This window comes from Cryptomeria japonica, chromosome 10, assembly GCF_030272615.1.
Source record: "Cryptomeria japonica chromosome 10, Sugi_1.0, whole genome shotgun sequence".
Classification (NCBI taxonomy): Eukaryota; Viridiplantae; Streptophyta; class Pinopsida; order Cupressales; family Cupressaceae; genus Cryptomeria; species Cryptomeria japonica.
In genome coordinates, this window is record NC_081414.1 from 673,940,252 (window position 1) to 673,954,525 (window position 14,274).

At 40.9% G+C, this 14,274-nt stretch overlaps 1 protein-coding gene across 3 annotated transcripts in view; it reads left to right on the top strand.

The window, feature by feature from the left end:
- Window positions 1-238: 238 nt before the first annotated feature.
- Window positions 239-14,274, top strand: part of LOC131077063 (putative transferase At1g60990, chloroplastic) — a 408,775-nt gene continuing 394,739 nt past the window's right edge. Inside the window, exon 1 of one of the 3 annotated variants that reach the window (XM_058014480.2) lies at window positions 239-601. In XM_058014480.2, coding sequence (XP_057870463.1) covers window positions 389-601 — 213 coding nt within the window. In that variant the 5' untranslated portion in view covers window positions 239-388. The remainder of the gene's footprint in view (window positions 602-14,274) is intronic. The other 2 variants (XM_058014475.2, XM_058014470.2) reach the window with 2 other exon arrangements.

A 14,274-nucleotide genomic window follows, 5' to 3' on the forward strand; every position in this document is an offset into this window, starting at 1 on the left:
ACCATTGCCAAATAGCCTAAACATTCTCACAACACCAACTCAATGTTTTAAAATAATCCTTCCATAAAACGATAACCGTAAAGTAATGTTTGAATTTTGACCAAACCTCCCGTGAAAGGAGTCTTGTTGGAACAATCTATGAATAGAAAATTAAAAAAATAGAATCAAGTGCTTCTGTCCTATTAGGGAGGAAGCATATTTGCAAAACGATTTACGTTGATTGACTTCAAACTGTCACATAAAATATCATATAATTTTATATTCTGCAAAAATTATCAACCTAAATGAATAAAATATAGAAATATCCAAACCAAAAAATCGTGGGCGAAAGAAAGGGAAAATTCATCTTTTCACAGGGAAGAAGTAGCCCAATCCATTCTATGACACCATGGCATGCTTGTCGTCAATATCAGGAGGGCACTGTCTAAAGCTAAATTCAATTAAACTAAAATTGGGTTTAAAACAACGGATTCCAGGGAATCTGAATGTCAGGCACCATCATTCTTATTTGCATTCCAATTTGAAATTTCTTACAGGGAGGACAAACTCAGTTGCGTGTGCGTACAATCTTGATCCTCCCCCCATCGACAATGATTTGCACGTAAGTTTCTCTGTCTTTTCTCAAATTGGGTTTATTTTGTTTATTTTAACAATTATGGTAGATAACGGGATCACTCTGTCAACCCTTCGGAGTAAACTTTACCGAAAAACATCACGTCAAAAGTTTAGTAAGAAAAACATTCTTCCTGAAAGAGGAAAAAGATTACTCCTAAAAATAGATGCCTGGATGGTTTACACTGCACAATGTAGACTAATGGGTGATGATTAAATGTAAAATTAAGGCAGTAAGGTGCAGTGGAACTGAAACTGAATGTTGATAAACCTTGGCAGTAATGATTAATGGAAAAGTAAGGCAGCAAGGTGCAGTAGGACTAAAATTGAATATTGTGATAAGCCTTGCAAAGTGATGATTAACTGCAAAAGTAAGGCAGCAAGGTGCAGTGGAACTAAAACTGAATGTTGATGAACCCTGCAAAGTAAACTGACCACCCTTTTAACTATGTAAATGGTAAGGTTTAAAACCTCACTTCCATTAGCATGAAGGCTACGGTTGGGAACCAAACGGTGCTTTGACAAGGAACTAGAACAGAGTACATATTGACTAAGTAAAGATCTCCCAGAGTCAATAGTTAAATAAGGCAAACATTGAAATCGACCCACCCCAAATATCCTTTATGGTATATTAAATAATTGCTCCATCACAATCCCTTAAGAGGATTAAAACACTCCAGCCAAATATAAATTTTTTTATGATGGTAAATTTATGGCATATCAGTTGAATTTGCTCCTTAAGATTCTCAATCATATGTCACAGTTGAGGAATTGATTTTATTCTCTTACATTCACACTCATGACATGGGCACTCGAGGAATGGATTGGATTTTTATCAATATAGATTCATGATGTGGCCTCTTTCAGCCCCTAACTTTATTTAAACAGTTTCTCTAGTTTCTTTAAGAACTTCATTTGATAAGTATTGTAGAATAGTTTATTCTGTTGAATGAAACTAATGTGGATGAGGGTGGAATTGCAAACATTTCATTTGTTGACTTCTATCAATAGAACCTTACCGTGTTACCAGGTACTACTGGATCAGCCCCTGTCCCCATATGGGTTTGGTTCAGGTCCTGTTCTGGTACCAGTATGCATATGGGTATTCTAGGATGCCACCTGGTCACCTCAGGTTCCTTGGGTGGTACCTTGGGCGTACCTGAGATGTCTCGACCAAACCTAGCGGTGTCCGTGGGGCCTAGACCCCAAAATCAATTTAAAAAAATTAAAAAACTAAAAGCATTTGGCTGCCCTGATGCAAGGGCATAACATGTTTTTCAACTCATTTGACAAACATAGAAGACCATAACTGCATTTCTTTCCTCCAAGCTGCCATTGCTCAGTTTTGAAGGTTGGTTCATCTTTTTTTTTCAAAAATGAGGGCTACATAAGGGTTAAAACTACACCAATAGGGGAGAAATAGCTGTACAAATAAGATTTAACCATCAAAGATGAGTAGATTTTTCATTTTTTTCTAGTTTTGAATAACTTTTTTGAAGATTTTTGAAGTATTCTAATTTTATTTTTTTGTTAAGTTTTGAATTCTTTTTGAACTTTTAATGCATAATAAGAGGTTATGATGTCGATTTTAAATTTTTTTTAAGTTGTAGGGTTGTTAATTTGTATTTTTTTTTGTTTTAGGTTCATATAGAATGCTGGTAGTTCTAGTTCAATCACCCCAAATCTAGATAAGTCATTTAAATTGATGCATTGCCACCTCTTTGGTGACATGTGACAATGATTGAACGTCTTTTTGCTGTTGGGGTTTATCTTTTTAAATATTTTGTCATTGATGTCAAATGTTGATGATCAATATGAGTGCTTGTCAAGTTGCTGATTATTCATTACAGTTTCAGTTGAGCTACTTGGTTGGGTGCTTGAGCTACTCGCCTACTTGCTTGAGCTGCTTGGGTGTCTACTTGAGCTGCTAGTCTGTGTGTTTTAGCTACCTGCCTGTCTGGTTGAGCAGCTTGTGTGTGTGATTAAGTTGGTTGGGTGTTAGCTTAAGCTAACTGTTTGTCTACCTCAGCGTTTTGTTAGCTTCTTGCTTGTGCGCCATGTCATCAGTTGAATTTTCAACAAATTTGTTAAGCATGCGTTGAAAGTATATTTTGAGGGGTGCGATATTGAATAACCTGTGTGGCTGCTAGATATCATACTTTAAATAACGGTTTGTGGTGGTGTAAAAAATAGTATATGCAATAACTACACAAGTAGGTGTGTCAAATCCTTTTTGAAAATGCAAGTGACGGTGTTCAAAGTTGAAGTCATGGGAATTGATATCGTGTTTATTTATTGGTAGAGTTAATCCACCTTATGTGCTTGTCGTAATTCCTTTGGAAGTATTGTAAGGTCCATGTTTGGATAAATAAGACATGTGTTGCTGCTTGTAATGTCTTTAAAGAAAGGAGGACTTGGTCAGAATTTTCGTATACTTCTCTGTTCTGAGAAATGTAATATGGTATTTGCTGTAGGAGTATTATTAGGACGACTTCAATGTCATATTGTGGATGCTGGTGATAGGAGTTGTTCCTACCAAGGAGAATATGGTGACTTTATTGGTGCAGCTGACTGGGATATCACGTCTCCGTAGATGGGGCTGCGTTTCAAAATGTGGAGTGCAATTTCTGTAGCGTGTGAAGTTGGGGTCTTGATAAACAAGCATAAAGAGTTGGTGCGACTTGATGTCGGGTGAAGCCTCATGTTTGGATGGTGACTCAGCCTGTGCGTGGGTTTTTATAAGACAGCTAAATATTGTTATGTTGGATGGACAAAAAAAAAGCATTGTAGACATTCCCCCCCTTAGTGTGAACATGGTAAGAACTGACAACCTTTATCTGCAGTAAGCCCAACTCACATGATCTTGATTTAAAACGAAAGACGCTTCCTATCAACCTTTCATGGTTTTCACACAGGCTTACCACAAACCTGGACATGAACAGGAACCTACCAACTTTCCACCTCGTGTGGTTTTCTGGATCCTCCCACAAACCCTTTCAAGATCCATGAACTGACTTACTCTAGTGCTTTTGTTCGCTACTATGCTTGTACATCAGGGAAGTTGTATAGAAATCAACATACATATCACAAATCTGAAAAACACATACTGGAAAAACATCACATTCCATAAGATTACAATGTTCATAATTGTAGTCACTATTATCAATCGTTGCCACTCGATCTTGAACAACATAGACAACTGCTACTGCCACTGGAAGATGCCCTTGACTTTAGTCATTTTGGCACGAAATGGGAATGGAATGAAATGGCCCCCTTAGTTTTTATTTTATTTTTTAACACAACAAGATTCACCCGTTAAGGTTAGGATAATCAAAAACTTGCACTGAAAGGAAATTCTGAAAGTAAAGCAATCACTCAACCACTTGTTCAGTGGGAGGACTTAATTAAGCAAATGACAATCACTCAACCACTTTTCAGCGGGAGGACTAGGAATTATAAAACTATCACTCAACCACTTATTCAGCGGGAGGATATGAGTACAATATAAAATAGAGATAGGTGGCGTAGCTAGCCTCTATAACCAAACTAGTACTCAACCACTTATTCAGTTGGAGGACTAGAGTACAATATGAAATAGAGATAGGCTAGCGAAGCTAGCCTCTTCCACTTATTCAGTGGGCATTAAGAAACAATTCATAATGAAGTTGCTGTTAGTACTCCTAATCAACATTACAATAAGTAACATGAATTGCAAATCAAGAGGTATTGCTATCCAACAACAACAAATGATGTTTAATGTTATTCTCAAGTTTCAAGAGACTCTCCACAAAAGAAACAACCCCCCAAACTCCAAACACTAAATCTGATATACTTAACCAGCAAACTGAAAATACAGACCAGCAACATAAAAACTCACTAAAATGCTCATAACTCTTCCAAACTCGACGGAAAGGCTTGAAATCAATTGTTGAAGAAGGCTAGAGAGGAGACGCCAAAACCCAAGCCCCTAACAAGTAGCAAATCTCACCTAACATATATTGCACGCTTCCCAATGCAGCCATAGGCATGGTACGACCTGGGAGAGAGGGCGAACTTCACTATAAAATTCAAATCTGCATTAAAACCTCTGAAAATTTGCAAAAAGGATTGCCTAGGCCAAAGGAAAACATAGAGAGAATACCTAGAAGCAATAAAAACTTTCTTTAAGACTTATGATTGAATTTCACTTTCAGATCCACAATAAGCAGCAACCTGGAAGCTCACGAACACCCCAAAAGATCAGAAAATTGAAAAAGCCTCACTAAAATCAATCTCAATATAGCTCAATCTATTCCTCTGGATGAGAAATAGTTTCTCCAATTAGCTAGGCGCTATCTCTCAAGCACGAAATTGACACAAGCTAGGAAGCTCTCAACTTCGAAGCACAAGTCTGACACAGATTTGGCAGCACTTTGTTACAAAATATTCATGGATGCCAACAAGATCCCAACACTCTTATTTATAACTTTGGAGCCTCCAAATTCAAATTCACATTCCCTACAAATGGACGCCAAACCCAAATGCACATTCACTCCACATTATTTTGAAATTACATTTCATTTCACCTTTCCTCCCAAATCGACCTTCACTAGGAAGCAAATATACTTTATAAAAATGACAATAAAATAATAATGTGGCGTCCAAGGTAGATAAGCGAAATATAGTATAAAATTAACTTATTTCCCATTAGGCGCCCATCTTGCCTTATTAATATTTCACTTTATAAAATATTTTTCCTCAACAATAAATCGCCCAACTTTATGACATAAAATAATACTTTATCACCTCAAGTCGTCCCCTTACATTTGTAGTTTGTCTGTTTGAGCCGCGCTAGAATTGAGTGCTTAGCCATGCATTTGCAGTTTGAAAATCTTCCAAGTCCCCTTGAAGATTGCACCGTTCCTACGAGGTTGTGAGTTATTCTGGCCAAGCAAGGATTGGTTATGTTGAATCCGTCTACTTGCATACCAGTCTTGTTAATTTTAGGTTTCCTAAACCCTTCTCTTTTTCTTTTATTTCCCAGTTCGAGAATCAGATGCAAACCAACTTGTTGCAAAACGTAAGATCCCTTGTGCTGCCATTTGAAATTCATCACACTGCATTTCCGAGTGTTGTTGGTGTTGTGCAGTCTACACCAATTGGATAGAGCAGCCTCTGCAAGAAATAACTTGTTTGCCGACCTTTTTTCAGATGTTGGTGAGTTATCTTATGGCGTAGGAACTCCACCATTGTTAGGACGGGTATTCCATGTCCTACTTGGCCTCTTATAACTTTGATTTTGGTATTGATTTTGGTGTTGGCCTTGGTGCCGATTTCTCTGATTATTCTGCAACTGATTATTTTGGTTGCGCAAATAAGTGACCTTAGAAGAGAGTTTCCTCATTTGGTCAGTTAACTCCTGCATTTCATCCTTTTCCTCTTGTGTCCTGGTAGGTATTGCAGTGTTCTGCAAATACACAGTCTGATTGGGAGGGATTTGAGATATAGGTGGTTCAGGATGGAGCACCATTTGATTTGATGGCTATGGGGGTTGATATGTCGGTTGCGGTATTTGATTCATGATGGGTGCTTGGTGAGCTAAGGCTTGATTGATTCCTTGAATCTGATTGGGCATTGCAGGCGGTTCCAACTGGAGCAAAGGTCCTGCGATATTTTGGCCTAAGCCCTTTTGATCTCCATGGCCTTGGCATATGCCTCTGTTAGTGGAGTCAGTGCAGGATGGGATTGTCGGACAAACATCGCTGTTAGATAATCTAGAGCTGAATAGTAAATCTCTCTTGCAGAAGCATCACTCACCACATATGGATCTTGCAACTGACTGAAGGCCTTGTGAAATCTGTTATTGAAAGAGCTGATTGGTTTGTGGCCTTGTCTCTTTACTTCTATGAACTGTTTATACAACTCGGTGAGAGTTATGGGAATACCATACTTTATTGTAAAAGCTGTTTTCAACTTTTCCTAAGAATCAATGGATGATACTGGCAGGTGGATAAACCTGTAAAATGCATCTTCTCCTAACGAGTAAGGGAAGAGCTTACATGCAACGTCAGCATACTCAATCCGCCTGTTATGCAATGCATCTTCAAATATTTTAATATGTTCTTCTGCTGTCCTATTTAAATCATTTACATGGAAGATTGAATAGAACTTATCTGGACTTTTCGGCATATTATGGTAGTTTGTGAAGACTATTGGGGACGGGTTGTCAACCAACCAAGTCGCACCATTTGGAGCAGGTTGATTTTGGGCCATTTGTGGTTGAATCGGTGGAATTAGAGGGGCTCGCTTGGGTCTGCAACCTTGCGGTAATTTTTATGCTTATAGAACTGAAATCCAGCAAATCTTTCTCGTTCTGGGGTGGATCTTTAGACTCTTTCGAATATCTTCGGAGAGAAGGATCCAATTCGTTCCAGCTTGCCCTTCTTCTAGCGCCAATTCATCATGGTCGAAGCATTTCCTGGGGAAATGCTCCTGTAAGCAATAGGATGCTAACTCGGTAAATGACTCTTTAGCTTGCACCGAATTCTTGAAGTGCACATCAAGGTTACCTAGGATCATAGGGAAGGTGAATCTTGACTGCTTTTTGTCCCTGAGTAAGTTGCCTGCCAGATGTGCCTGCCTTGCTAACTCGATGAGGACTAGTCTATCTGATGGGTAACGTGGAAGCCAGTACGGTGTTCCCTCAAAGCCTGCTATTTTGATGTAGGTGAATCTAGGGAACTGGATGAACCATGCACCGTACTTTCGAATTAGGGTGGTGGCCTACTTTGACAGCCTTATGTGTAATCCTCCTTGCATCAATTTGACCTCCTTGCATCAATTTGACCATGCACATTGTAAAAGCGTCATTGACACCCTCATATTGACCAATCGCATATGCAATGTTATTCTTTTCTCTTTGGGCTATGTCATAGTAATGCAACTGAGAATAGTAGTTGTATATTTTCACCTGATTCGGCCTGTTCCCAATCTCACCTCTCTTAATTAATCCTGGCAGTGGTTGATGTCGAGCAAACATGTAGACCAAGTAAGAGGTCATGGCAAAATACATTTTCTCTTCAAGCTCGACCAGCTATGTATGAATATTGTCGTTGATGATTTGAGCCCAGTCGAATTTAGACTTCCCAGCGAAGACTTGCTTGGTGAAGTAGAACATCCATTCCTCAAAGAGATTGGATTGAGGAAGTCCCATGACCCGGTTGAGTAAAGTCACAATATCACCATACTCGTTGTGAAAATCGCTTTTGGGGGTCTTTTTACTGATCCTAGTGCTTGGTGGTCTTCTCTCCTTGAACCATTCTTCATTTATCAATGTTTTACATGGAACAAGATTTTTGTCATAAGCAATTTGAGCCTCATCAATGGTTGTGGTAGTGGGATTATAAGGAAACGAGATATCAAATGCTTCCCCAATGGCCTCAGGTGTAAAGTTGGCTATTACTAGTCCTTTCAGTACCACTAATCTGGTTTCTGGCTTGTTGTGACCTTTTTCCACACATCACCCCATTGCTACTGGGGACCCTCTGATTTTCCTGCTTTCTAGGGTTTTGTTAGCGTCCTGTGACCTTTTGCTGCAGTTTCACCAAGCCTTGTCCAGTTCAGAACATTTCAAGCCCTGACGATTGAAAGTTAGTTTTTGCAAGTTATGTGATTCCGAAGTGTGAACACCACCAGAGTGCTTAGAAAGGCCAAAGGACGAAGATCGCAATCGATTTGGACGAATTTGGACAACTTTCTATTTTTAGAAAGTTTGCTTTTTTTGCTTTTTCCTTTTTTTAGGAAGTTTTGTTTTTGGCATTTTCAGCCCGATCCTCAATATGGCTATTTTTAGAAAGTTTTTCCTATTTTTTAGGGATGTCTGCTTTTTGCTTTTTCGGGATGCAAACCTAGGGTTTACACTTGCACCACTGACCAGCTTCGACCGGAACTCGAAAATTCCAAGTTTTGACCTAAAAAAAGCTGAATCCTTAGATTTTAGGCTTTTTGCTTTTTCGGGATGCAAACCTAGGGTTTACACTTGTACCACTGACTAGCTTCGATCGGAACTCGAAAATTCCAAGTTTTGACCTAAAAAAGCTAAATCCCTAGATTTTAGGCTTTTTGCTTTTTCGGGATGCAAACCTAGGGTTTACACTTGCACCACTGACCAGCTTCGACCGGAACTCGAAAATTCCAAGTTTCGACTTAAAAAGCTAAATCCCTAGATTTTAGGCTTTTTGCTGCTTCAGATGATCCACCTAGGCATAGATTTCAAATTTCAAGTTAATCCGATTAAATTAGACTAAATTGTGAAATTTTGAAATTTCTCTGAAAATTATTCTAAGTCTGGCTAACAAGGGTTTTGAAGTATTTTTGCAGGTTCAAACCCCACCACGATGCAAGAGAGGCCATGAAGGAGCCTTACCAAAGTCCCCCATGCCTTAGGAGGCTGTGTGGGTGCTCACCCTGAAGTCTGCCATGTTTGGGGAGGTCACATGGGAGCACACTCTAAAAGTTCGCCAAGGGTAAAAGGACCATGAAGGTCCTCACTCCAAAGTCCGCCAAGGTCTAAGAGGTCAATGTGGAGAGCCTTCTAAAGTCCGCCCAAGTGATGGAGGAGCTATCCTTAAAGTCCGCCACACCTCAGGGGGCCATGAAGGAGCTCTCATCAAAGTCCGCCATGAGTTTGAAGGAGGCCATGTTGGAGCAAAGGCTAAAGTCCGCCCCAAGGCCTTAGCCAAATAACATCAATAATGGAGGCCATGAAGGTGCCTTAGCCAAAGTCCGCCATGCATTTGGAGGCCATGTGGGAGCACTCTCCAAAGTCCGCCCAAGGTTGGGAGGCTAAGGAGGAGGAGTGATCAAAGTCCGCCCAAGCATGTGGGAGCACTCTCCAAAGTCCGCCCAATGAGGAGAAGCGCTAGAAGTCCGCCCAAGATGGAGAAGACACCAAAGTCCGCCATAGTCATTTGGGAGCTAACAACAAAGTCCGCCCAAGCTTGCCAAGTGTTGGGAGCAACCTCCAAAGTCCGCCATAGGCTAGGAGGGTCTTGAGGAGAGGTCACCAAAGTCCACCCAAGGTGGGAGAGAGGTCACCAAAGTCCGCCCAAGGTGGGAGAGAAGTCTAAAGTCCGCCATAGGCTAGAGAAGTCATGTGGGATAAATGTCTAAACTCCGCCCTAGGCCATACTAGAGATGTGTTCAAAGTCCGCCCAAGATCTTCACAAGGGGAGAGGCCACCAAAGTCCGCCCAGAGTAAGAAAGCCATAGAAGAGCCAAGTCTGAAGTCCGCCATACCTTGGAGAGGTATCCAAAGTCCGCCAAAATTTGAAGAAGATGGAGATAAAATTCGAAAAAATCCACCTACACATGGAAGGTCAAACAAAGTCAACATGATGTCACTAAATCCACAGAGATTTCAAAATTAAATCCAAAATGAAGAAAATATCTAGGGATTATTGAATATCTTCAAAATAAATCCAAAGTGGAAAGTTTTTTTGAGGAAAAGAATATTGAAGGAATATTGGAAAATTATTGAGATATTAATTCAAAATGGAAAGTTTTTGAAAGGGTCTATTCGAGAATTGATGAATATCTTCAAACTTAATTCAAAATGGAAAGTTTTTTTTGAAAGGGAATATTGGAGGATTGATGAATATCTTCAAACTTAAATCAAAATGGAAAGTTTTTTTAAAGAATTAGAAGTATGAGTTGGATGATTTTAGGGGTTTTGCTTGAAGATTTAACCTTGTCTACAAATACTTCATTATCAACTCATTATTACACCAAGAAGTTCAAAATTACTAAGGAGAGCTTAGTAAAGTATGTCAGTTTGAAGATCATCTAGAGAAAATTCTAGATATTGCTGGAAGTGGGATAATATTTTTTGGCAGAAGGTTTACAGATTTTTGGAGAAGGGCAACTAGTATGAGGAAGAATCCTCCAAACTTTTCTGAATTTTCTGAATATTTTGGAGAAAAATCTAGCCTTGCTCCTATCCAAGTCAGAGGTGAAATTAAAATTGTGAATTTTTTGAATATTTTCCAGAATTTAATAAATGTTTTTTTCAAAAATTTTGGAGGAAGAAAATCATTTTTTTTGTCTAAGTGTGAAATTTTTTTTGAAAGTTTTGACACTTGGTGGTAACCACAACTAACCTTAAGACTGAGGGTTTTAAGGTGAAAATTCGATTTTTATGGCTAAGTATGAGAATAAAAAATGGAAAATTTTCCAACACTTAGCCATTTCGCAGCCCTGTTATTTTCAAAACTCTACAAATCCTTTCCTAACTTTAAAATTTCCATTGTTTGCCTGCAGGCCTTATACATTATGAAATTCCAGGTAGACAAAGATGCTCCTCCAGAGTCGAGGATGACTTCAAAGTGGAAGAACATCAGCGACACCAACCTCGGACACATCAAATCTGAGGGAGTTTAAGAAGCGAATGTTTGGTCTGGACAACCTTGTGCCTACCACCATTGCGCGAAAAATGATGAAGAGTGGTATCGTGCACGCTGTTGGCTTCCTCCCCACCATGCAGTGCAATGAACTAGTAGTCGAATGTGCCAAACACTACAACCCCATCAGTAAGGATATTGTTGCACTTGATGGAAGAGTGTTGGCGAATGTCAGCGATGAGGCCATCAGAGAGGCCTTCAGGATCCCTGAGTACCACAACGCAGTATATATGACAAAGGACGAAGCTGACAGTCTATACCACGACCACCTGGAGGAATATGATGCCATAGTTAACCATTCCTGGCTAGACAAGCCGAGGAAGGGCGCCTCCAAACTCCAGAGAAAGAGCCTAGTGCGAGCATACTTCAAGGAGGACATTGGGGACATGATTGTTCTGCTCAATAGAATAATAGGAAATCCTCAGAGAGCTCCATTCGAACCCTGGATGTATTATTTCATTAATGAAATAATCAATGGAGTAAAAATGATAGACTGGGCCCGGATGATCAGCGATAACCTAGACAGCCAGCTAAGGAATCTAGAGGCGAATAGGACTTTCTTCATGAGTTCTTACTTGTTTTATTCTTTGGCTAGGACCTACAGGTACAGAGGTCTCACTTGTAGAGGAGAAGTTGGGAACAAGGAGAACCAATTTCCAGTATATGATTGCTATCCCCAGCTCCACATGGAGGAGAAATTCCATTTCAAAAGGGTGAATGATACCTTCCTGATGCACATTACCCGGACCCTTCAAGGTGGCCTGCACCAGAGGCTCTCTCAAGAGTCTATGGACTTCATCGGTCGGTTTGGGTGTTGGTACATCCAATATCCAAAGTTCACTTACCTCTGAATTCAGGGATTCTTTGGGCCTCCATACAAGCTTCTAGCTTACCCTACCAACCGAGTGGTGTTGCTCGAGGTTGTGAGACGATTGGAGGAGTACATAGTGATTCAAAGGGATAAGCAAAAGAAGGCAGGGACGTCCTCACTTACAATTGGTAATGGGCTGGAAACATGTCCATCATCACAGGCTGTAGCCACCGTTGAGAAAGAACTGGCCTGGTATCCCTTCTATCAATACAAGGCAAGAAAAGATTTCGATCCATTCCATAGGATAAGGAAGATCGAAGGGACAATGTTTGAGCACAGACTGGATCTAGAAGACTATTGGGCTAATGCAGTCGATAGTTTCGAGATCCGGAAGAGGTTCTGGTCAAGAATTCCTTTTGAGTATGGTGAGAGCAATGGAAGTATTCAGAGTTGCCGATCAGGTAGAAGAAAGCCTAGAACTTCAGCAGCCAGGTTTTGAAAAGATGAAGAATGAACCCTTAGTCTTGATAGATTGGACAGAGGGAGAGAAATCAGATCTAGCAGACCTCATGAGGTCGATGGTTGAGTACTCAAGGTGTTGGGCGTCTGAAAAGACAAAACAGTTGAAGGCCAAAGGTGTGACTTTAACTTATGAATTAATGGGAGTAGATGATACACTGTCCGTCAATCCTTGTACCTCCGCCGGTGATGCTCGGAATCCAGAAAATGTTGGGTCTCGAAAGAGGAAGGAGTTGGGTGGAAGTTCCACAAAGGTCACAGGGAAAAGGGCTGTAGGTGAGAGAAAAGAATCTAGCGAAAGTCACTCCATCCTAAGTGCTGCTTCCATTGCGCCTGATCAGAGTACAATTGGGGAGCAAGAGATGAACATCTGTGTGATTGATGATGAAGTAAGAGTGCTTTCCCAGCCAGTTGAGGAAGTGGTGGAGAAGGTCTTTCAAACTCCAAACAGGGGGTAGATTGAAGCCCCTACAATCTTCTTGGATGGCATACCAGCGAACCTAGGAGAGGCAGATGATGAGTTTGATCGGAACACTGTAGAACAATCAACCATTCCGGATTGGCTGAGAGCAAGGATAAAGGCCAAGGTTCCCAAGGAGGCCCACTCAACCGAGGAGGTCACCGCAACATTCCTGGAGAAGGTGAATGAACCCGCTATAGCTAAACCGGCCAAACCAGCCAAGAAGTTTTCCTTGATTTAGAGAGACAGTGCCGGATTTAGGACAGTCCAGATAGCGGTGCCCAAAGAAGGGAAGACTAGGGACAATGTCACCGCAGATGATTACAAGGTTACCACCATAGAGATGGGTAAGCCTACCCAAGACCAAGAGATCCAATATTTTGATGACTCCTGCAACGTTCTAAAGACGAGGTTGGCTCATGAAAAGGAAAAGAGGAAGAAAGTGGAAGAAGAGAACCAACAGTGGAAGAAGTATGTTCTCCATCTTACCTGCCTGCTCAACCATGAAGTCCCGGCTACTCCACCACAGCCTCTTCAGTAGGGATCAATGAAGGACTATTATGAAGGGATCGTACACTCAAGAAAGGAGTGGATTTCAGACGCTTCGGTACGTGCTGACACCCTGGTAGAAAACTTAGTATCGGCACATGAGGCAACTTCTTTGTTGATGGATCGTATCCAGGATCTAGCATCCAATTGGGAAGAAGTGGATGAAATTCAGAATGAAATGCTCCCTCACCTGAAGGTTATCCGAGGCATGTCAAAGAGGAGCTTAGTGGATGCAGGCATCATACAGACAGAAGACAGGTATGACTTTGACACATGGTACTATGCTCTGGTCACTCGGATTGAGGTTCTGAGGAAATCCGAGACCAAGTGTTTTGAGACAGAGGCAAGTGTTAGAGAGGTCCTGGGCAAGGTTTTCCGTGTGGCATCAGAGATCTGGAAGAAGGAAAGCTTAAGGGAGAAGCATTTACAAGCAGAGAACCTGAGAGCCAGGGAGAAGCATTTACAAGCAGAGAACCTGAGAGCCAGGATTCAGGCGAGCTTCTTCCAAGATTCAGGGATGATTGACGAAGGCCATCTTTCGAAGATTGCAAACTTCCTCTCCATCGATGACAACTTCCTCACCCAAGCAGTGGAGTGGGAAGGCATCCTTGCCACATGCGCCAACGATGTAGACCTCATCGACTTCCAGATTGGCGGTTTGCCAAGTGTCACCATGGAGGAGGTCAAGCTCATTGTGTCCAGATACGTTGAATCTTTGAAAGAGGAAAGTGGCCACTCACCTCAGTAAAATTAGCAGCTGCGCCACTTGTCACTCTTTCATTTGCTTGAACTGATAGTATTTCGGGAAACCCTAATTAGGGTTTAGGACTTTCAATCTTGGCCCTTGATCACTGTTTGATCACGGCCATTCATTTATTTTTGAGAAA